Genomic DNA, 17,602 nt, shown 5'->3' on the forward strand with positions numbered 1-17,602 from the left:
AGGAACGAGATGTCCACAGGGCTCATAAAAAAAAAGTTTTGACTTGTTCCTGGGAATCTAGAGAGAGCAGGCTTTTGCTGGGGCTCAGGGTGCCTGCCTCTATTGGTATTTTGGCTGGCGGGCTTCTCCAGCACCCAGTCTGACTTACGTGAAGTGCAAAGAAAACCCGGAAGAAAACTCACCCACCATGTCTCTGGGCCCGGATGTCCCAAGCCAGTCTGACTTTATTTCCACTGTTCGGTCTCTTAGAATTGTTTTATAAACAGTATCCAGGGGCCTTAGTTGTACTGAGTGGGAAGAAAAAAGTAAAGTACATCTACTCCATATTTCCTGGAAGCAAAAGTTGAAAGTATATTTTTCCTGTTCGACACTATCTCATCTTTTTGCTGGTTGGCATTACTTATTTGACCTTGATTTTATGAACGACTTTTCATTTGTATTTGAAAACTCTCTCCACCTCAGGAGCTCCTGAGGCATGAACTGGAATGTGTCTCAGATTCGTGGGCCCACAGCCTCGTCTCTCATAAATGCTTCCCAGCACCCACGGTGGCTGCAGAATGAGCCACAGCTTTCCAGGAGGTGAGATCCCCATTCGCCACCGCCTACCTCTGGCCTCGGATAGTCACGATGCAACCACAAATGTAATCCATTTCTCGTTGGGTTGTTTTGTTTTGTTTTGTTTTCTATTGACTAGTCAGTGGGGATAATTGCGATGGGCTTTGTCATTATAACTTTAGTGCCAGAAATTCTCCCCCAAACTCTTGGTCCCGCAGGGTCTGAACCCACTCACGCGGCCAATGGCAAACTGAGGAGGACAGCGGTAGGGACCCGCCCGGCCTGATGCACCCCTGCACCAAGCAGAGCACCCCTGTGAGCCAACACAGGTGCAGCAGAGGCTGATAGGGTCCCAACAGGCACCTGCTTCTTGCTTTTTCAAGAAAACAAGAAGCTCAAAACTGCAGGAGAGAGGAGGATCCTCATGAGCCACTACTTTTAGGACCATTATCATACCCACTGACTAGTCAACAGAAGAAAAGGAAGAAAGAAAGCGAGATTAAATTTCTGGTGTTTTCATATGCAGATATATCAACAGGCCACCTTCTCCATGGGGCAGCTTCCCGCTGTAGGAAGGATCCTTTTGCACACCAGGAAAGATGGACTGACTGTTTGTCTGGTGTTTGGATGCGCCCAACACCAACCTAAAGAGGCATCCTTGACCGCCGGCAGAAATCTCTCGGACGAAAGAAGAAAAATAAAAACATTCCTGCCTGCCTGCATTTACACGTGACCTGTATGTGTGGTGAACATTTTATTCTTTCCCCACAAACGGGTCAAGGGAAGGACACTTCAGGGTTGAAACACAAGAATGCCAGGTTGGCATTCTTTGAAAAGCAGAATTATAAAATCGGGGGGGGGAGGGGGAATCAAAACAAGCGTGTATCCCCAGTGCGCTCGCTGTTGTTTGTAGACTGAGGCCGGTGGTAGAAACTGCAAACCCCTCTGAATCCAGACAAGAACTCTGACCCAATACCATGATTCACATCCCACTGGCGAGCAAAGCCAAATGCGTGTGCGTTCTCTGTAGCACCTTAGAGAGGAGGTTGGCTGCGTGGGTGAGATACGAATATATTAATTTCCTGGACGCTCAGCCTACCGGGGAAAGATTAACAGGCCCGTGATACGTGAACGCTCTCCGATTTCTCCCTGGGTGATACAGAGGAGGGCTTGTTTGTGGGGTTGGGGTGAGGTAAGGCAAGCTCTTGGGGAGTGATCTTACCACACACACAACATCTGGCCCTGTTTCTTGCTCAGGGCACCTCGGGAGAGCAGCAGGACACATGTCTGCTGGAGGAGGGCACAGTTGGAAATTAGCCTGACCAAGTAAAAGTCTGGATCAAAGGTTGGTCTCATTTTAAAGTAAACTCCCCCCAACCCTCTGACTTTTGGATAAGAGCTGAACTGAGCCGGCCACGGCCTCACTCGGGGCCACTCGCACCAGCCCGGGGAAGAGCATCAGGACTCCTGCCTCCGATAATAATGCCAACTGTGGATGACATCCTAGAGCACATAGGGGAATTTAACTTCTTCCAGAAGCAGACGTTCTTTCTCTTAGCTCTGCTCTCGGCCGCGTTCACCCCCATCTACGTGGGCATCGTCTTCCTGGCCTTCACCCCGGATCACCGCTGCCTGAGCCCCGGGGTGGCCGAGCTGAGCCGGAGATGCGGCTGGAGCCTGGCAGAGGAGCTGAACTACACAGCGCCGGGCCCGGGGGCCGCGGGCGAGGCGTCCCCTCACCAGTGCCGCCGCTACGAGGTGGACTGGAACCAGAGCGCCCTCAGCTGCGCGGACCCCCTGGCCGGCCTGGCGGCCAACAGGAGCCACCTGCCGCTGGGCCCCTGTCGGCACGGCTGGGTGTACGAAACGCCCGGCTCGTCCATCGTGACCGAGGTGAGTGAGAGCAGGACTCAGGGCAGGCGAGAGCCAATACACTGGCTTTTCTTAAGGGAGAAGCCAGTGAGGCCTGGTTCTTACGCTGTCTGGACGTGATTTGGGGGCTCAAAGGATCTTGTAAAATCCTCATTTCCGACAAGAACATGGAGCCTCTTATTTGTCTGGAGGATGAGTGAATTAGTTAAAGCTTCAGATTCTGGCAATAATGATTCCAGTTTATGTAAGTTTCAGGGGTAAGAAACAAGGAAAAGCATAGCCGAATTCTTAGACATAATTCCAGGAAAAGGAACATTTTTAAGCCTCTTTTTTCTGGAGCCTGAAAGTTCATGGAACTCGCCTGAACGGTGCCTTACCATGATACGATGCATCTTTCTCTTGATAGCTGCTTTTTTCTCTTGGATTTGCTCAAAATGTTTGCATACAAACCATCTGGGGTTGACGTTTCTGCTATGGCGCTATTGTTTTATTAAAAACTACAGTCAACATTAATAGCTAATTGTGGAGCCTCCTTTTAATAAATACAGAGAAAACAAAAAAAAATGGGGACCTGCTTTTATTGGAGGCAAACCAAAATGGGAGGGTGCATTTATTCTGAAAATACAGAGAAAGCCAGCTGCCTGGCTTAATTTAAAATGACTGCTTGGGTAACGTGAAGACATTCTGTATAAACAGACATTTAGGTACTGGAGCTTTTCTCTTTTTTTTTTTTATTAAAAAAATTTTCTTTAATGTTTATTTGCTTTTGGGAGAGAGAGAGAGAGAGACAGAGAGACAGAGACAGAGGCGTGCGCAGGGGAGGGGCAGAGAGAGGGAGACACAGAATCCAAAGCAGGCTCCAGGCTCTGCGCTGTCCGCACAGAGCCCGACGCGGGGCTTGAACTCACAGACCAAGAGATCATGACCTGAGCTGAAGTCAGAGGCCCAACCGACTGAGGCACCCAGGCTCCCCGGTACAGGAGCTTTTCTTAAATGGTCCGATGCTTACATGAAACTGTAGAGAGAGATCACAGATATAACATCATACAATTTCAAGAGGCTTTACAATGTTGCTAATCTCATCCCTTCATACAAGAGATGAGAAAACTGAGGCCCAGAACAGAGAAAAATTTTGCCCAAGGCCACAGAGTTAACAGTTCACTCTAGAAACCAAATTTCCACCTGTTCCTTCAACATTGCCTCTCGTTCCAAATGAGAGCGAATGTAGCAGGCTGTGAAAACATTCCAGATTCCCTTACTATTTTTTTAAATGTGTATTTATCTATTTTTGTGAGAGAGAGGGAGAGAGCATGAGCAGGGGCAGGGGAGAGAGAATCCCAAGCAGGCTCCATACTGTCAGAAGGAGCCCGATGCGGGGCTCGATCTCACGAGCTGTGAGATCATGACCTGAGCTGAAATCAAGAGTCGGAAGCTTAACTGACTCAGACACCCCCCGACCCCGATTCCCCTACTGTTAAAGAGACAGCAAAGAGATGCTGAATATCCCAGCTCCCTCGGGCCAGCGTTGGCATCCAGCTTACACACCCATTTGCTTTTCCGTATCAACATTAGAAAGGCAAAATGGAGCAACATGGAGTACTTACCTGATTTCAGCTGGTTTCGCCAACAACGGATTTTGGCTTAATGACATGCTTCTAGGTGGAAGGCTAAATAGATCGTGGGACAAATCTCTTGGTTGTATAAGGAAAATTCACATAAGCAAAAAAAAAAAAACAGTTGGTTTATTGCCATTCATCCACATCAGCTGAAGGCAAGGAATATTCGAGGAGTTCCCTGGGCTGAGCTGTGTCTAACAGGATTTTGTTTTCTCTCCTGACCCGGGAAACCTCTCGCCCCTCGGCAGTTTAACCTAGTGTGTGCCAGTTCCTGGATGCTGGACCTGTTTCAGTCGGCTGTGAATGTAGGATTTTTTATCGGTTCTGTGGGTATCGGCTACATAGCAGACAGGTGGGTGTCACACAAATGTGGTGGAATTTAAATAGTCCCGCAGGTCCGGAAAACACTTGGATTCACCTGCCCCTGCTTGAATAGCATCCTTTCCCAAAGCACAAAGACCACAGTTCCTGGCCTCATGGCAGCCGTCTTGACAATTTGAGATGTCTTCCACTGCTTTGATAACCATGGCCGATGTGTCTGTTTTCTAAGTCCCTGGGGTCACAGAGGAATGTTCTATATTGGGCAGCAGTTTTTCTGCGTGGACTATCCAGAAGCCTAGGGTTAGAAGGGAGAGTAATAAATGATTTGATCCCTTTTGTGATTCCCAGTTCATTGGCCTCATCACTAGGTCCCCATTCATGAACCATCAGGGCTCCTAAGCTCTCCCTCCTCTGCCTGCCTCTCATAGACCCAAAGCCAGTGTAGACCTGCCCTGCAGCTGTCCTTGCCTAGCCCATTGGGTCACAGCATTCCTGATAGGGATCCTGGGGACAGATGTAATTGTAGGTACGGAACCTAGGTTATAATCTGGTAAAAGGAACACAGGGGCCTTCTACCCTGACAGAGGTAAATATCCACTATCACAATGTCAGTGTTCCCAGAGAGAGACGAGGAAAGACCTCTTTGTGTGGAGCATACAGCAGATGGTCCTCTGAGGAGGTCCGGTTCAGGGAGCTAGTTTTCAGTGAGTCGTACTAATCCAGCTCTGCCTGTATCTTTTGTATGTCCATCACTTTGCACTCCCAGATTTACTGTGCTGAAAGTGCCTTTTAACATGCATTTTTACTCGGTTGATGGCCAATTAGATATTTTTCGGAGTCCTCAAAAGAGAAAGGAACAGAAAAATTTGCTTTATACTTGATACTTGAGCACTCGAAATACCAACTGTTTATTGGGTGTTCTCCATGTGCCAGGCACTGTGCTCCAGTGTTTGAACAGTATCATTCTCGTGAATAACCAGAGCTAGTGCTGTGTAACTATATAATAAATACATATAATCTAGGTAAACACGCTTTATGCTCATTGCTTTCCCCAACTAGATCTGTGGTAGAGATAAACCCAAATCTGTATTATATTAAATGTAAACAGAATATTTTCTTTGATGATGCTATATGGTCAGGCTGGATGGAAACTTGCAAATGAGTTAAAGATTGGTAACAAAAGTTAATCCATCCCCTCCCAGGGGCATCTGCGTGTTCACAGCCCGGGCCCACTGTGGCAGCGGGAGGGAGAGGGGATGGCAGTCGAGGCCGCTGAGCCACAGGGCAGTCCATCCATCGCTCCACTTCAGTAACTGTCTGCTCCGCCCTCCTTCAAAGGTTCTTCCTGGAACTTTGTGTGGGAGGCTTGTGAGGTAAAAAGGAAGGTCATTTGCTTTTATTTTCATTGCCCCACAACCAATAGGTCGATGGTTTGGAGATGAGCCCTTAAGTCAAGAGAGCTGCAGGCAAGGGACGGTCTAGAGTGTGTGGCTGTCCGCCCCCCTGCCTCCTTGCCCCTTCTCCACTCCCTCCTTCCCATAAGGTGGGGATACTAACACTCAGCTGCCGGGATGGAAGTGAGCAAATAGGTGACTGAACGTCTCGGCTGGTTAAATAAATGAGTTAATTATTCTCACCCCACTCACAGAGAAGGAGACAGGTTATAATTCCCCACTGACAGTGCATTCCTGATTTATAACCCGGAGTCAATTATCCACCTTCTTGGATGACCTCATCTCATTATTTTGCTCCTATTGTTGAAATCTTCTATGTAAAGTTGATTACTCACTATTCTTCCCCAAAAAGCTATATACAAATCTCCATTTCTTTTCTTTTTTTTTCTTGAAAGAGAGAGAGAGAGAGAGAGAGTACAAGCTGGGGAGGGCAAGAGGGAGAGAGAGGGAGAGGATCTGAAGTAGGCTCCATGCTCAGTGAAGAACCCAACGACGCGGGGCTCAGTCTCATGACCCTGAGATCATGACCTGAGCTGAAATCAAGAGCCAGACACCCAATCGACTAAGCCGCTGGGCGCCCCCATTTATGTTTCTTAAATTGTCTGAATTTCTGTTGTTTATTGCCCCTTCTTCTGTTCTACTTGCATATGCGTGTGAGAGTCTGCAATAGCACAACAGCCATTGGATTAAAAAGAAAAAGCAAGTTATCTTTTGCATAATTAATGCTTTTTTCCGAACAATATTCAGATTCTATACAATGGTACAAAATCTCACGGAAAATCATTTCGTGCTACGGATTAAACTAGCATTACTAAAATCGATTGCCTTCTGTGATGCTTTTTAAAGATATGAACCAACAGCTGATTAGGGTATCTTTTAGAAGAAAACCAGGAGGATATTATGAAAAGGTTGCACATAAGAATACTGAGTTTTACACCATGTCAACTTTCTGAAAGTCAGCTTTGCTGATGGAAGGGAGGGCTGAAGGAAGGGCATGTGTTAGAGAATTTGAAAACAAGCCCTTAATAATATGTCTAACTTATGTCATCATTCAAACCTCCTAAAGAACATTTTTTAGTATCACCTGATGCAAAAAAAAAAAAAAAAGGGTAATCTCTCACCAATTCCAGATTTTTTACTCTACTGATGGGTAGTTGTAAGTTCTGTATTTAGTGGCATGCCTGTAAATGTTTAATGACTGGCTTTCTGAGGGATAAAGGCCTGGTGTGTAGAATTTGCTGATTTCCCTGGTGTAAGTACTCCCACAGTGGTCCATTTCAAGCTACCAAAGTGAGGTCACTGGACACAGGGTTGGCCAGAAATAGGCACCATTGTATGGTATTTCCACTGTACGGATACAGCAGACAGAGGTAAATAATCTCATGAGCATAGATAATGGCCGAACACGGTAGAGTAATTAGGAAGCAATGTTTTGCATATTTATTACACTTGTTTTTAATCTAATTTCCTTATTTTTAAGTGTAGGATTTAATTTCTAACAGTGGCTGTGTTTAACAATTAGCTTGCAAATTTTCTGAGATCCTAATGACCAGCTAACAAGAGCCAGCCCCCATTCCTCTATATTTCGTGATGGAACTAGATCAGAGCAGAATCGGAGTCTCAACGGATCATAGTCAAACTTACCCAGCTATGTGAAATCTTCCAAAACAAGTTCTCCGCTACCAACCATGTGCCAGGCACTGTACTGGGCACACTGATGTGTTATAGATCATTTAGACTCATCACAGCCTTTTAAACATGATTTTGTTATTCCCAGTTTGCAGATGAGGAACCTGAGGCTCGGTGAAATGAAAGCAGTGCCCCCCAGACATTAATGTGCATGTAAACCAGCTGGGAATCTTGTTAAAACTCTGATTCGGATCCAGCAGGCCTAGAGTGAGCCCCGAGCCTGCATTTCTAACCCCTCCTACACGATGCGGATGACCCTGCCCACATTCTGAGTGACAAGTAGTCAAATACGTATGAAGCCAAAAATACTGGAATCCACCCCCCTCTCCTGTTTCAGCTCTTTGTTTTTCATTTAACCACTTACGTGGTTGTGTTGCAGGCAGAAAAAGTCCCAAACCACTATCCCAGATCTCCAAAACTTCTCCCAACCATGCCATAGTTTTGAAATGGCGTCGTGACTTTATTTGGCACGTGTCCCCCGCTGAAGTTTTTCTGCATCACAGATTTGATTTTCTGAAGGTTTTCATGCTCTCAGTTTCCAATGGTAAATATTCCCTCTTATCAGCCACAGGATTTTGTCCATCTACAGGAGCGTGACTAGTATGGGAGGCCCAGGTCAACTTTGGAAGCTAAAGAGCTATCACCTGAACAAATGTTTAAAGACTCTTTCAGGGTAAAGGAAGGGGTGTGGGTAGGAGAACACGGGAGATGAAAGGCTAAAACATTTTGTCAAGATGGGATTTTGGAAGACTTTGAATAAAAGGCCAAAGAGGCAGATATTTACAGTGGGGAACCATTGGCTGAGAATTAAGAAATCAATGGTCCAAACAGTGTCTTAAGAAGTTTAGCAGTTTAGGGGCACCTGGGTGGCTCATTCGGTTAAGCGTCCAACTCTTGATTTCAGCTCAGGTCATGATCTCACTGTTTGTGACACTGAGCCCCACGTCGGGCTCTGCGCTGGCAGCATGGAGCCTGCTTGGGATTTTCTCTCACCCTCTCTCCCTCTCTGCCCATCCCCAGCTCATGCATGATCGTGCTCTGTCACTCTCAAAATAAATAAGTAGCCATAAAAAAAAAAAGAAAGAAGTTCAGCGGTTTACATTTATTACTCATGAGAATGCTTGATCTTTCAATTTCCGATTTAAAACATTAACATTCCCCGATAATTGTTAAGGATGTCGTGGATTATTTTCAAATGGTCAGCTGGTATTGAAATGGTCGCTAGGACGTAGTAGCCTAGGAGCAGAGTAACTATTAAAAAATATTCAGCCACCATCAAATGTGCAAAGGAATGACATAAAACAGTCCGTGACTTGAGTTTGCAGTGGATAAGCAAAGACTGACTAAAACATTGCCTTCTATGAAGAATCTTTAAAATACCCATTAACAGCCAACTAGGATGATTCTTAGAACAAAACAAGGCGGACGCGATGACAACATGAATTACAGTGCTCTGCCCCAGGTCAACTCTCAGACAGCCTGCTTGACACACAGAAGGAAAGACATGGGGGGAAAGGAAGCCAGTGTCTCTAGCTCTTTCCGTGTAATATCTCACTTAACCCTCTTGTCGACTGGGTAGGACAGGTCTTTTCCAGCTGAGGAAACAGAAAGGTTGACTAACACAGACATCGGAGTAATTGGTAAGGCCAAGATTCAACCAGGTTTCAAAGTTTTCCCCTCCTCTGTGTCCTGGGACCCTCTCCAGGTCCCTAAGCTGATGAAAACCCAAGTCTCTCAGATAGAATGTGAAGAAGCTAACCTGGGGTACTCCATGACAAAGGCCCTCCGCCCCCGCAGCTGACACCAGAGACCATTTCCAGGGAGACATGCAAATACCACAAAGTCCAAAGGCAGTATTGAAATTTTTGTTTTTCCGAAAGAAAAACTCTCTGGGGTGGGCAGTTGGTGGAGACTGTTGGTGCAGAGGCTCCAGCTTATAGGATAATGGAAGACCCAGATGGGCCCCTGGGTGGCCTGGAAGAGTCACCCCCTGCCTGAAGACCCTCCACAGTGTGAGACTGAGAAGGTTCTGGGGCCCTGGGGTGAATGAGGCATAGAATTTTCACAGAGTGCCCTGGGGAAAAGTACTAAAGTGAACTGACCTAAAGTCAGGGATCCTCCCTAGGTGGGCATCAATCCACGTCTCCTGAGTTTGCCTAATTCAGAGCCAACCTCCTCTTGAGACTTCCATAACTTCTGTGCATTTTCTACAGCCTTCATGAATCTAATCTAATTCTATTTTCTCTCCTTGCAGGTTTGGCCGTAAGCTCTGCCTACTGGTTACGATCCTCATAAATGCTGCATCAGGACTCCTGCTGGCCATTTCCCCAAACTATACCTGGGTGTTAATTTTCCGTTTGATCCAGGGGCTGGTCAGCAAGGCAGGCTGGCTTATAGGCTACATCCTGAGTAAGAATGTGGCTGCTGCTTGGAGAATTAAGTGACATTGTGCCAAAATCCATAGGAGAAGGGAAGGGCTGGGCCCCAAAACGGACCCAGCTTCAAGAAAATGTTGAGAGATTTTTTTTTTCTCTATCAAAAGTATTTCTAAAATCTTTTCAGCAACTCAGTCTACATTCTTTCTATAAAGAAAACAATGAAGGCAGAAATGAGGGTAAACATACCATCCAGATTCTAATATAACTTTTTAGGAAAAAACTTTCTATACCCGGGGGTGTTACATACAGAGAAAAATCTAGCCCTCCAGGTCTATACATAAAGAAAATTCAACGGTGAGACATACGTCAGCTTTATGAGGGACTTCACTGCTTTGCATAAATGGATTCTTGCAAACCACTGTTCTCCTCAATTTATATACAAGAAAACGGAGAATATAAGCCCCGTAGGCAATCTAGATTCGACAGCCATTTGTCTGACCAGGAATATCATTTCATCCCACACACTGGTAGCCAGTTATGCTTAAACTCCACGGAGTCCGGGAGAATACTTGAATCCCAATAAATAGCATAGCGCCTTTAAAGCCATAGTGAGAAAAATTAGCACCATAATTAGATCTGGGGGATTACTTGCCCCTGGCTACATTCAAAGAGCATCCATACAAAGGGAAATGGGCGCTTTGAAATCCAAACCATCACCATCATAAAACTCTCATTACCCATGAGAACTAGAATATGAAGAGCTGGAATATGTGTGCTTAAAATTGCACCTGGTAAAGTCAATTTGGGGAACTCTGTGAGATGCAGAAGGCTACTGTCTTGGTAGGCACCTCCCTAACGTATTCCCAGGCAACAAAGGAATTAATTAATGTACAGTTATTCAACCAGTAATTGGTTTTTAGAACACATGATATGTAGAAATATGCGTAATTTCATTGTATAAATTTAAATTTCAGCCTTCTGCCCATTAATCTCTTCTCCAGTCCCTCTGAATGTCCTTGAGGTACACCTTGCTGCTTGACCTCTTCCCTCCCCACCACCCTCAGACCTCTCCGTGGCCACAACCACTTTGAAAGGCAGATATTTCTATTTATTGAGCACTTACAGACTTTTGTTTAACTCTGTTTTAAATACTTTTTGATAATTGGCAGTAATTTCTAGAAATATTTTGGGGGCGCATTTATATTTGGTTTATAAATAGTTGACGTCTTGAACACGATTCCTAAACATTTAAAGCAAAAGGTCTGTGGCTCGTGGAATATCTGGAATTGAAGTTCTAGAGTGTTTGCGATAACGAAATGACTATCCCCTAAATCCATGTCCTGCAGACTTCATACATCTGTCAGGGTGGAGCCATGGAATGGGGGAAAGCTGATTCGTATGCCACATGCAGAGCTATGCTGCCAACCTGGCTCTTGGAAAATAAAGAGCCCTGATTTGTGGAGTTGTCTGATATCTGAGTTGTAAATACTCCCACCATGACTGAGGTTAATGGGTTTAATGACCAAGTTGCAAAATCCCTGAAAATTTATAAAGCAGTTCGTGCAAGCCAATGCTAGCAGACTCCAATCAGTTGGGAAACCCACTGCTAGGTTTCCAAGACATTTACATGCATTATTAGGATTGGCAAGAAAATACTTAACTCATATAAGAGATGTTCATTTACATAAGAATCCTTTACAATCTCAATTCAGTGCTTGATCCATTTATTCACATCGTAAATTACCCCTGCCTTACTACTCTAGATCAAACTTTTGCAATTAGAAACAACTGGGTTACATAAAAAAAAAAAGCAATCACATGGGGCACCTGGGTGGCTCAGTCAGTTAAGCATCTGACTTCGTCTCAGGTCATGATCTCGGGATTTGTGAGTTCCAGCCCCGCATCAGGCTCTGTGCTGATGGCTCAGAGGCTGGAGCCTGCTTCGGATTCTGTGTCCCTCTCTCTCTCTCTCTGCCCCTCCCCAGCTCATGTTCTGTCTCTCTCTTAAAAATGAATAAACTTTTAAAAAAGTGTTTTAAAAAAAAGCAAACACAACTTAAAAAAATAAAAACTTTGGATTGCTTCAAAAAAACATTTTTTTTGCATGTATCTGAAATCCAGTCACATTTTCCCTGGAAATTATTCTATCGATCAAACAGTTTGCTCACACTGGCAGGCCTCCCTGCCCCCCAACCCAATGTGGAATTACAAGATCTTATATTACTACAACAGCAAAATTATAACAAAATCAGTCCCAAAGAACACTTAAAATTATTCAGAAAGTTGTATACAACATTCTAGAACTTGGACTCTTTTTTGAGGCTGGCACTCTAGTTTCCCCGAAGTTGGATGGCCAACTCCCTGCCCTACTGACTTGCGTTGACCGTTTGGATTCTCTCTGCAGTTACAGAGTTTGTCGGTCTGAGCTATCGGAGAACAGTGGGCATCGTTTACCAAATGGCCTTCACCGTTGGGCTCCTGGCGCTGGTGGGGGTGGCATACGTGCTTCCTCACTGGAGGTGGCTCCAGCTCACTGTTTCCCTGCCCAACGTCTTCTTCTTGCTCTATTACTGGTAAGTCCATTTGGAACCAAAAAGGAAATAACTTGAACTATTTTGTTTTCCTGAAAAGGCTACCTCTCCTTAATGCACACCATCCTTCTGTATTGCAAGGTGTCCTTCACTCTTTCCCTTCATGGAAAGCCCAGGTCAGTGTTTCAGGGATAAAAACAAAACAAAACAAAACAAAAACAACAACAAAAAAACCCCATGAACTTCAACGTGTCTTGCCCTCTGGAAATCAAATGTCCTTTTGCTTCGGGCTTAAGAGTTTTATAACCCACATCTTTTTACATTATTAATGTGGTGTTTAAATTAACTTTTAGTGGCTGTAATGCCCTTGGCAGAGGTTGACAATATTACTATTCTCATTCCATCCCTGCTCAGAGGAGACTTTAGCCTACAAGTGTTACCACTTCCCACATCCCTGCCCAAGGCACACATCTCGAATCAATCCAGCAGTCTTTATCCCAGATCAGGCAGACCATGTCAGTCAGAGTCGTCAGGACATGTGAAACTTGTTTGTCACACCTGCCGGGGAAACCGTGGAAACAGCAGAAACTATCAGAAATTCCTAATGCGAGTTTACCTGAAATAAAACAAGAGGGATGTTAGGTTATCGTGCAAATCCCTCTCTCAAGCAACAAACCACTTTCTGGACGTAGTCACCTCTTCCTCCCAGAGTCATCCTGTCTAAGAATTAAGCATCTCAACCCTTTCCAGAAAGCCTGGCTCTCCTCCAAAATCCAGTCAAACTCTGAGAGGGACCCTTACCTCCCTCCCATATCCATTCTATCTCCTTTATATCTCTGAAGCCACCCCCACGATAGACTCACCCTGGTTTCTTTGACATTCGCTCTTCCATATCCTCCAATGCATGTTTCACACTCCATTTCTAAAATTAGTTCCACCGTGTTCCCTTCCTGCCTAAAAATCTTTCAACGGTTTTGTTCTCCTGATGCTTTAGCATCACAGAAAAGGTGCATCTCTCATCCAAGTTCTGATCACCTCTGATGTGTTGCTTCTTGCCATTTTTACTCAATAGAATCAAATTTCATTTACTTCCAATTCTGCGACCTCCGTGATGGGACTACGTCATCGAAAATCAATGGAGATATAGAGTAGAAAACAGGTGTTTAGGGGGAAGAGTGGAGGCAAAGAGGTTAAGTGAGGGACTATCGCCATAATCCTTGCAAGAGAGACAGAGCCTGAGTTAAGACAAGTGGTGGCCTATGAAGAGGAGAAAACTGGAAATAAGTTTCACCAGCGAGCAGGGACAGAGCCTGGTGGAGACCAAATGGGAAGGTTTAGGAAGAGGAAGTGCCTCGTGGGTGGAGTGGAGGCTTCTGTATCTGCACGTGCTGAGATAAGGAGCACAGGAGGAGGGGTGGGTTTGAAAGGAGGGATGATGAGGGCAAGCTTTGGACATGCCGAATCTGAGATCCATCTGGAAAGGACATCAACATGTACACGGCCAGGGGCGGTTGAACCTGAGGATCAGGAATTCAAGAAAAATCCCCCTGTTGGTGGGTAGGGGATAGAGGCAGTCCCTCAGAGGAAAGGAGCAGAGCCTGGAGAGGAAGCGAATGGGGCAGAACACAAAAAAAATATACTAAATTCTGAAAGCCTAGCTGAGGACAAGGAGCCAGGACAGAAGACAGAGGCGGTGTCATGGCTAGAAGGGGTAGGGGGTGGGCTACAGGGGAGGAGGGGATGCGATGGTCACCAGAGGAGGGACTCCATGCAGGCTGACCAAGGCCAGTGGGGGGCCCTGTCCCCTGCCCAGTGGCATTTCTCTCATGTCTCTGTAACCTTCACGTTTCACTGCTTGTTGGGATCAGCTGTTCACCTGACACTGTGGGACTGGCATGTGTGTCCCAGTAGCTGTCAGCTCTTAGAGGTGAGGTGACATTAGAAGCCCTCTGGCACAGCTTCCTGCCCAGGGCTGGAGCCCCAGAGCAATGCCCCCAGAGGATCATTATTCAGCCTCTGCTTGAAAACTGTTCTCGCTCTTACTCTGTCATCAAGCAAGTGACTTCACTGCAGAACCCAAAGCTCGTCTTCAAGAGACTTCTCATTGACCCGGAATTTACCTTCCCGGCATGTTTACCCAGCGTTCCTAATTCTGCACTGAGAGCTTCAAAAAATTAATTTCTATTCTACCGGGCAGCTCTGTACCTATCTGGATATGTCTCCGAGGATCCATCCAGACGTTCCACTGGGAGGCTAGCCATTTCTGGTTCCTGTCTTCTCTGACGTGGCTCCCAGGTCCTCCTTGACCCTTCAGCTCGCTTGACACCTGGCTCGGCCGACTCTGCTTCTGGGGGTGTGAGCGACTGGGCTGAACCTGTGCGTCAAATGTGATCTAGGAAAATCATGCTACGGCATCACGGCAGAAAGGATGCTCACCGTGAGCTGTGGATTGGCCGCCGCCGAGCACCACATTTCTGTTCCTGATGTCGAGACTTAACTGAGGAATTGGACTTGATTCCTCTCTCCATGGCACTCCCACAAACATCCATCCCGAGTTCCTTTTGGGCCCTCTCAGAGCAACTTTCTCCCCCAGGGTGAGGCCCCAACATGGGGCCTTCCGGACTCTGTGCCAGAACTCCCACCAGGGCGGTCTTCCAACCTCCTTCCTGCCAGTCCCTCTTCCTCCCGTCGACCCTGAACCAGCTACTCCAAGAATACTCTCCAAACACAGATCCAGGTGGCTACAGTCCTGCTCCAGGAGGTACAGGGCCGCCCACCCCTTGTCCTGCCAGATCCAGCAATCTGGCTTTTAAGCTCTGCTACCATCTTATCTCAAACTCTTACCTCCTTCCTTTGAGAAATCAGCTCTCATAATAATACACGTAAAATACTTGGTTTCCCCCGTGAGGGAACTGCATTCTGCTGTCCCCATACCCGGCAGATGTCAGCACTCGCAAAGCCCAGCTGACCTGCCTCTCCTCCCTCTAGCACAGGGCTGCCTGGGCATCCGGTTGACCACCGGGGACTCTGAAGAGGATGCCCCAAAAGTCTCCTGCACAAGGCTGAACACACGTCAGCATGTGAGGGAGGAAAAACCCACGTAGCCTCTGCAAAATTTTAAAAAATTCTTTTCTTGTGAGAGAACTTTGAAGACGGCTTGTCCCAGCAACTTTCAAACATGCAATACAGTTCTATTAACCGTAGTCAGCGCGCCATATGTCGCATTCTCAGGGCTTCTAATTCTTTTGTAACTGGAAGTTTGTGCCTTCTGACCCCCTGCCCCGATGTTGTCCACTTCCTCCGCCAGCAACCACCCATCTGTGCTCTGTATCTATGAGCTCGGTCTGTTTGTTTGTTTTGGATTCTACATATAAGTGAGATCATGTGGTGTTTGTCTTTCTCTGACTTATTTCACTTAGCGTAATACCCTCTAGGCCCACCCATGTTGTCAGATGGCAAGACTTCATTCTTATTTATGGCTGAATACTATTTCATTGTGTAATATACACCACATCTTCTTCAGCCATTCATTCATCCATCCCCGGGCACTTAGGGTGTTTCCATGACTTGCTGAAGTAAACACAGGAGTGCATATACCTTTTTGAATTGGTATTTTTGTTTCCTTCTAATAAATACCCAGAAGTGGAATGGCTAGACCATGTTGTGCTTTCTATTTTTAATTTTTTGAGGAACTCCACACTCTTTTCCATAGTGGCTGCTCCAGTTTATGCTCCTACCAACAGTGCATAAGGGTTTCCCTTTCTCCACACCCTTGTCAGAGTTTATTGCTTGTCTTTTTGAGACTAGCCATCCTAACAGATGTGAAGTGATATCCTCTCATGGTTTTGATTTCTATTTCCCTGGTGATTAGTGATGTTGAGCATCTTTTCATGTACCTGTTGGCCATTTGTATGTCTTCTCTGGAAAAATGTCTATTAGGATCCTCTGCCCATTTTCCAAATCAGATTTTTTGGTTTTTTGCTACTGAGTTGTATGAGTTCTTTATATATTTGGGGTATGAACCTCTTAACCTGGCACATGATTTGCAAATGCTTTCTCCCATTCAGTAGGCTGCTTTCTGTTTTTGTCGATTTCCTTTGCTGTGCCGCCCCTGCACAGTTTTATTTCCTTTGTAGATCCACCCCAACCTCACTTGCAGACACTTGACTATGACCACTGCGGGAAGAAGGTTCAGTAAGACCTCCACCCATCCCCCACTGAACAGCTCTGATAACACTTATGCTATTCCCTAGGTGCATCCCTGAGTCTCCAAGGTGGCTGATCTCCCAGAACAAAAATGCTAAAGCCATGAGGATCATTAAGCACATCGCAAAGAAAAATGGAAAATCTCTGCCAACCTCCCTTCAGGTGAGCCAGCGGCTGAACTATCAAATGATGGAACGGTGACGAAGGAGAATCTGGTAAAGCCGTGTGTTCTCAATGGGGAGTCATAGAAGGGGCCCACCATGTGCAACAGGATGTTTCCGTTGTACTCGGATTCATGGTCCCCAGTAATATATTGGATTCTAAATAGATCCAAAGCATAAAGGTATAAGGAAACTGAAAATCACTGAAAGGCAAATGAGGAGTTTCTATCATGTGCCACCCAAGGCTGTGTGGGCCACTTGTACCCAACTACCCGATGTCTTCCTTACCAGATCGGGGAGGGGGGAGAGGCTCACAGAGGCAAGAGTCTTCAAATACAAATAATTTCTTAGAATTTTAAACATTTTGGATAGAAAATGTCCCAAAACATCGTGAGCTCTCTCCTGCCTTCTGCAAAACAAAACAAAACAAAACAAGTGGCTGGGGTGCCCATTTTCTCTGCATTTCGTGTTTTGCCTCTAGGAGACCTCATCACCTTTAACTTAAGCCTTTCTACCTGGTGGGACAGAACAGAGAAAATCAAGCTGATTGGAAAACTCTGTCAAAATAAGAGTAATTCATCTCTGTGTGAGGATCTAAGATAGGTTCCCTGTAAGCATTTGCGATTTATATGACTTTAGAGTTGAGCATTTGGGGACTCAGAGGCTTTTTTTTTTTTTTAAGTTTCTTTATGTATTATTTTGAGAGTGTGTGAGGGAGGGGCAGAGAGAGAGGGAGAGAGAGAATCACAAGCAGGTTCTGTGCTGTCTCACAGAACCTGTCATGGGGCTCAAACTCATGAACCATGAGACCGTGACCTC

General features: G+C 45.8%; 1 protein-coding gene across 2 annotated transcripts in view; it reads left to right on the forward strand.

The window, feature by feature from the left end:
- The first annotated feature begins 1,563 nt into the window (after positions 1 to 1,563).
- Positions 1,564 to 17,602, forward strand: part of SLC22A2 (solute carrier family 22 member 2) — a 31,738-nt gene continuing 15,699 nt past the window's right edge. Inside the window, exons 1-5 of one of the 2 annotated variants that reach the window (XM_053222017.1) lie at positions 1,564 to 2,448; positions 4,292 to 4,395; positions 9,762 to 9,916; positions 12,290 to 12,458; positions 16,670 to 16,784. In XM_053222017.1, coding sequence (XP_053077992.1) covers positions 2,038 to 2,448; positions 4,292 to 4,395; positions 9,762 to 9,916; positions 12,290 to 12,458; positions 16,670 to 16,784 — 954 coding nt within the window. In that variant the 5' untranslated portion in view covers positions 1,564 to 2,037. The remainder of the gene's footprint in view (positions 2,449 to 4,291; positions 4,396 to 9,761; positions 9,917 to 12,289; positions 12,459 to 16,669; positions 16,785 to 17,602) is intronic. The other variant, XM_027056507.2, reaches the window with a different exon arrangement.

The sequence above is a fragment of the Acinonyx jubatus genome, chromosome B2 (assembly GCF_027475565.1).
Source record: "Acinonyx jubatus isolate Ajub_Pintada_27869175 chromosome B2, VMU_Ajub_asm_v1.0, whole genome shotgun sequence".
Lineage (NCBI taxonomy): Eukaryota > Metazoa > Chordata > Mammalia > Carnivora > Felidae > Acinonyx > Acinonyx jubatus.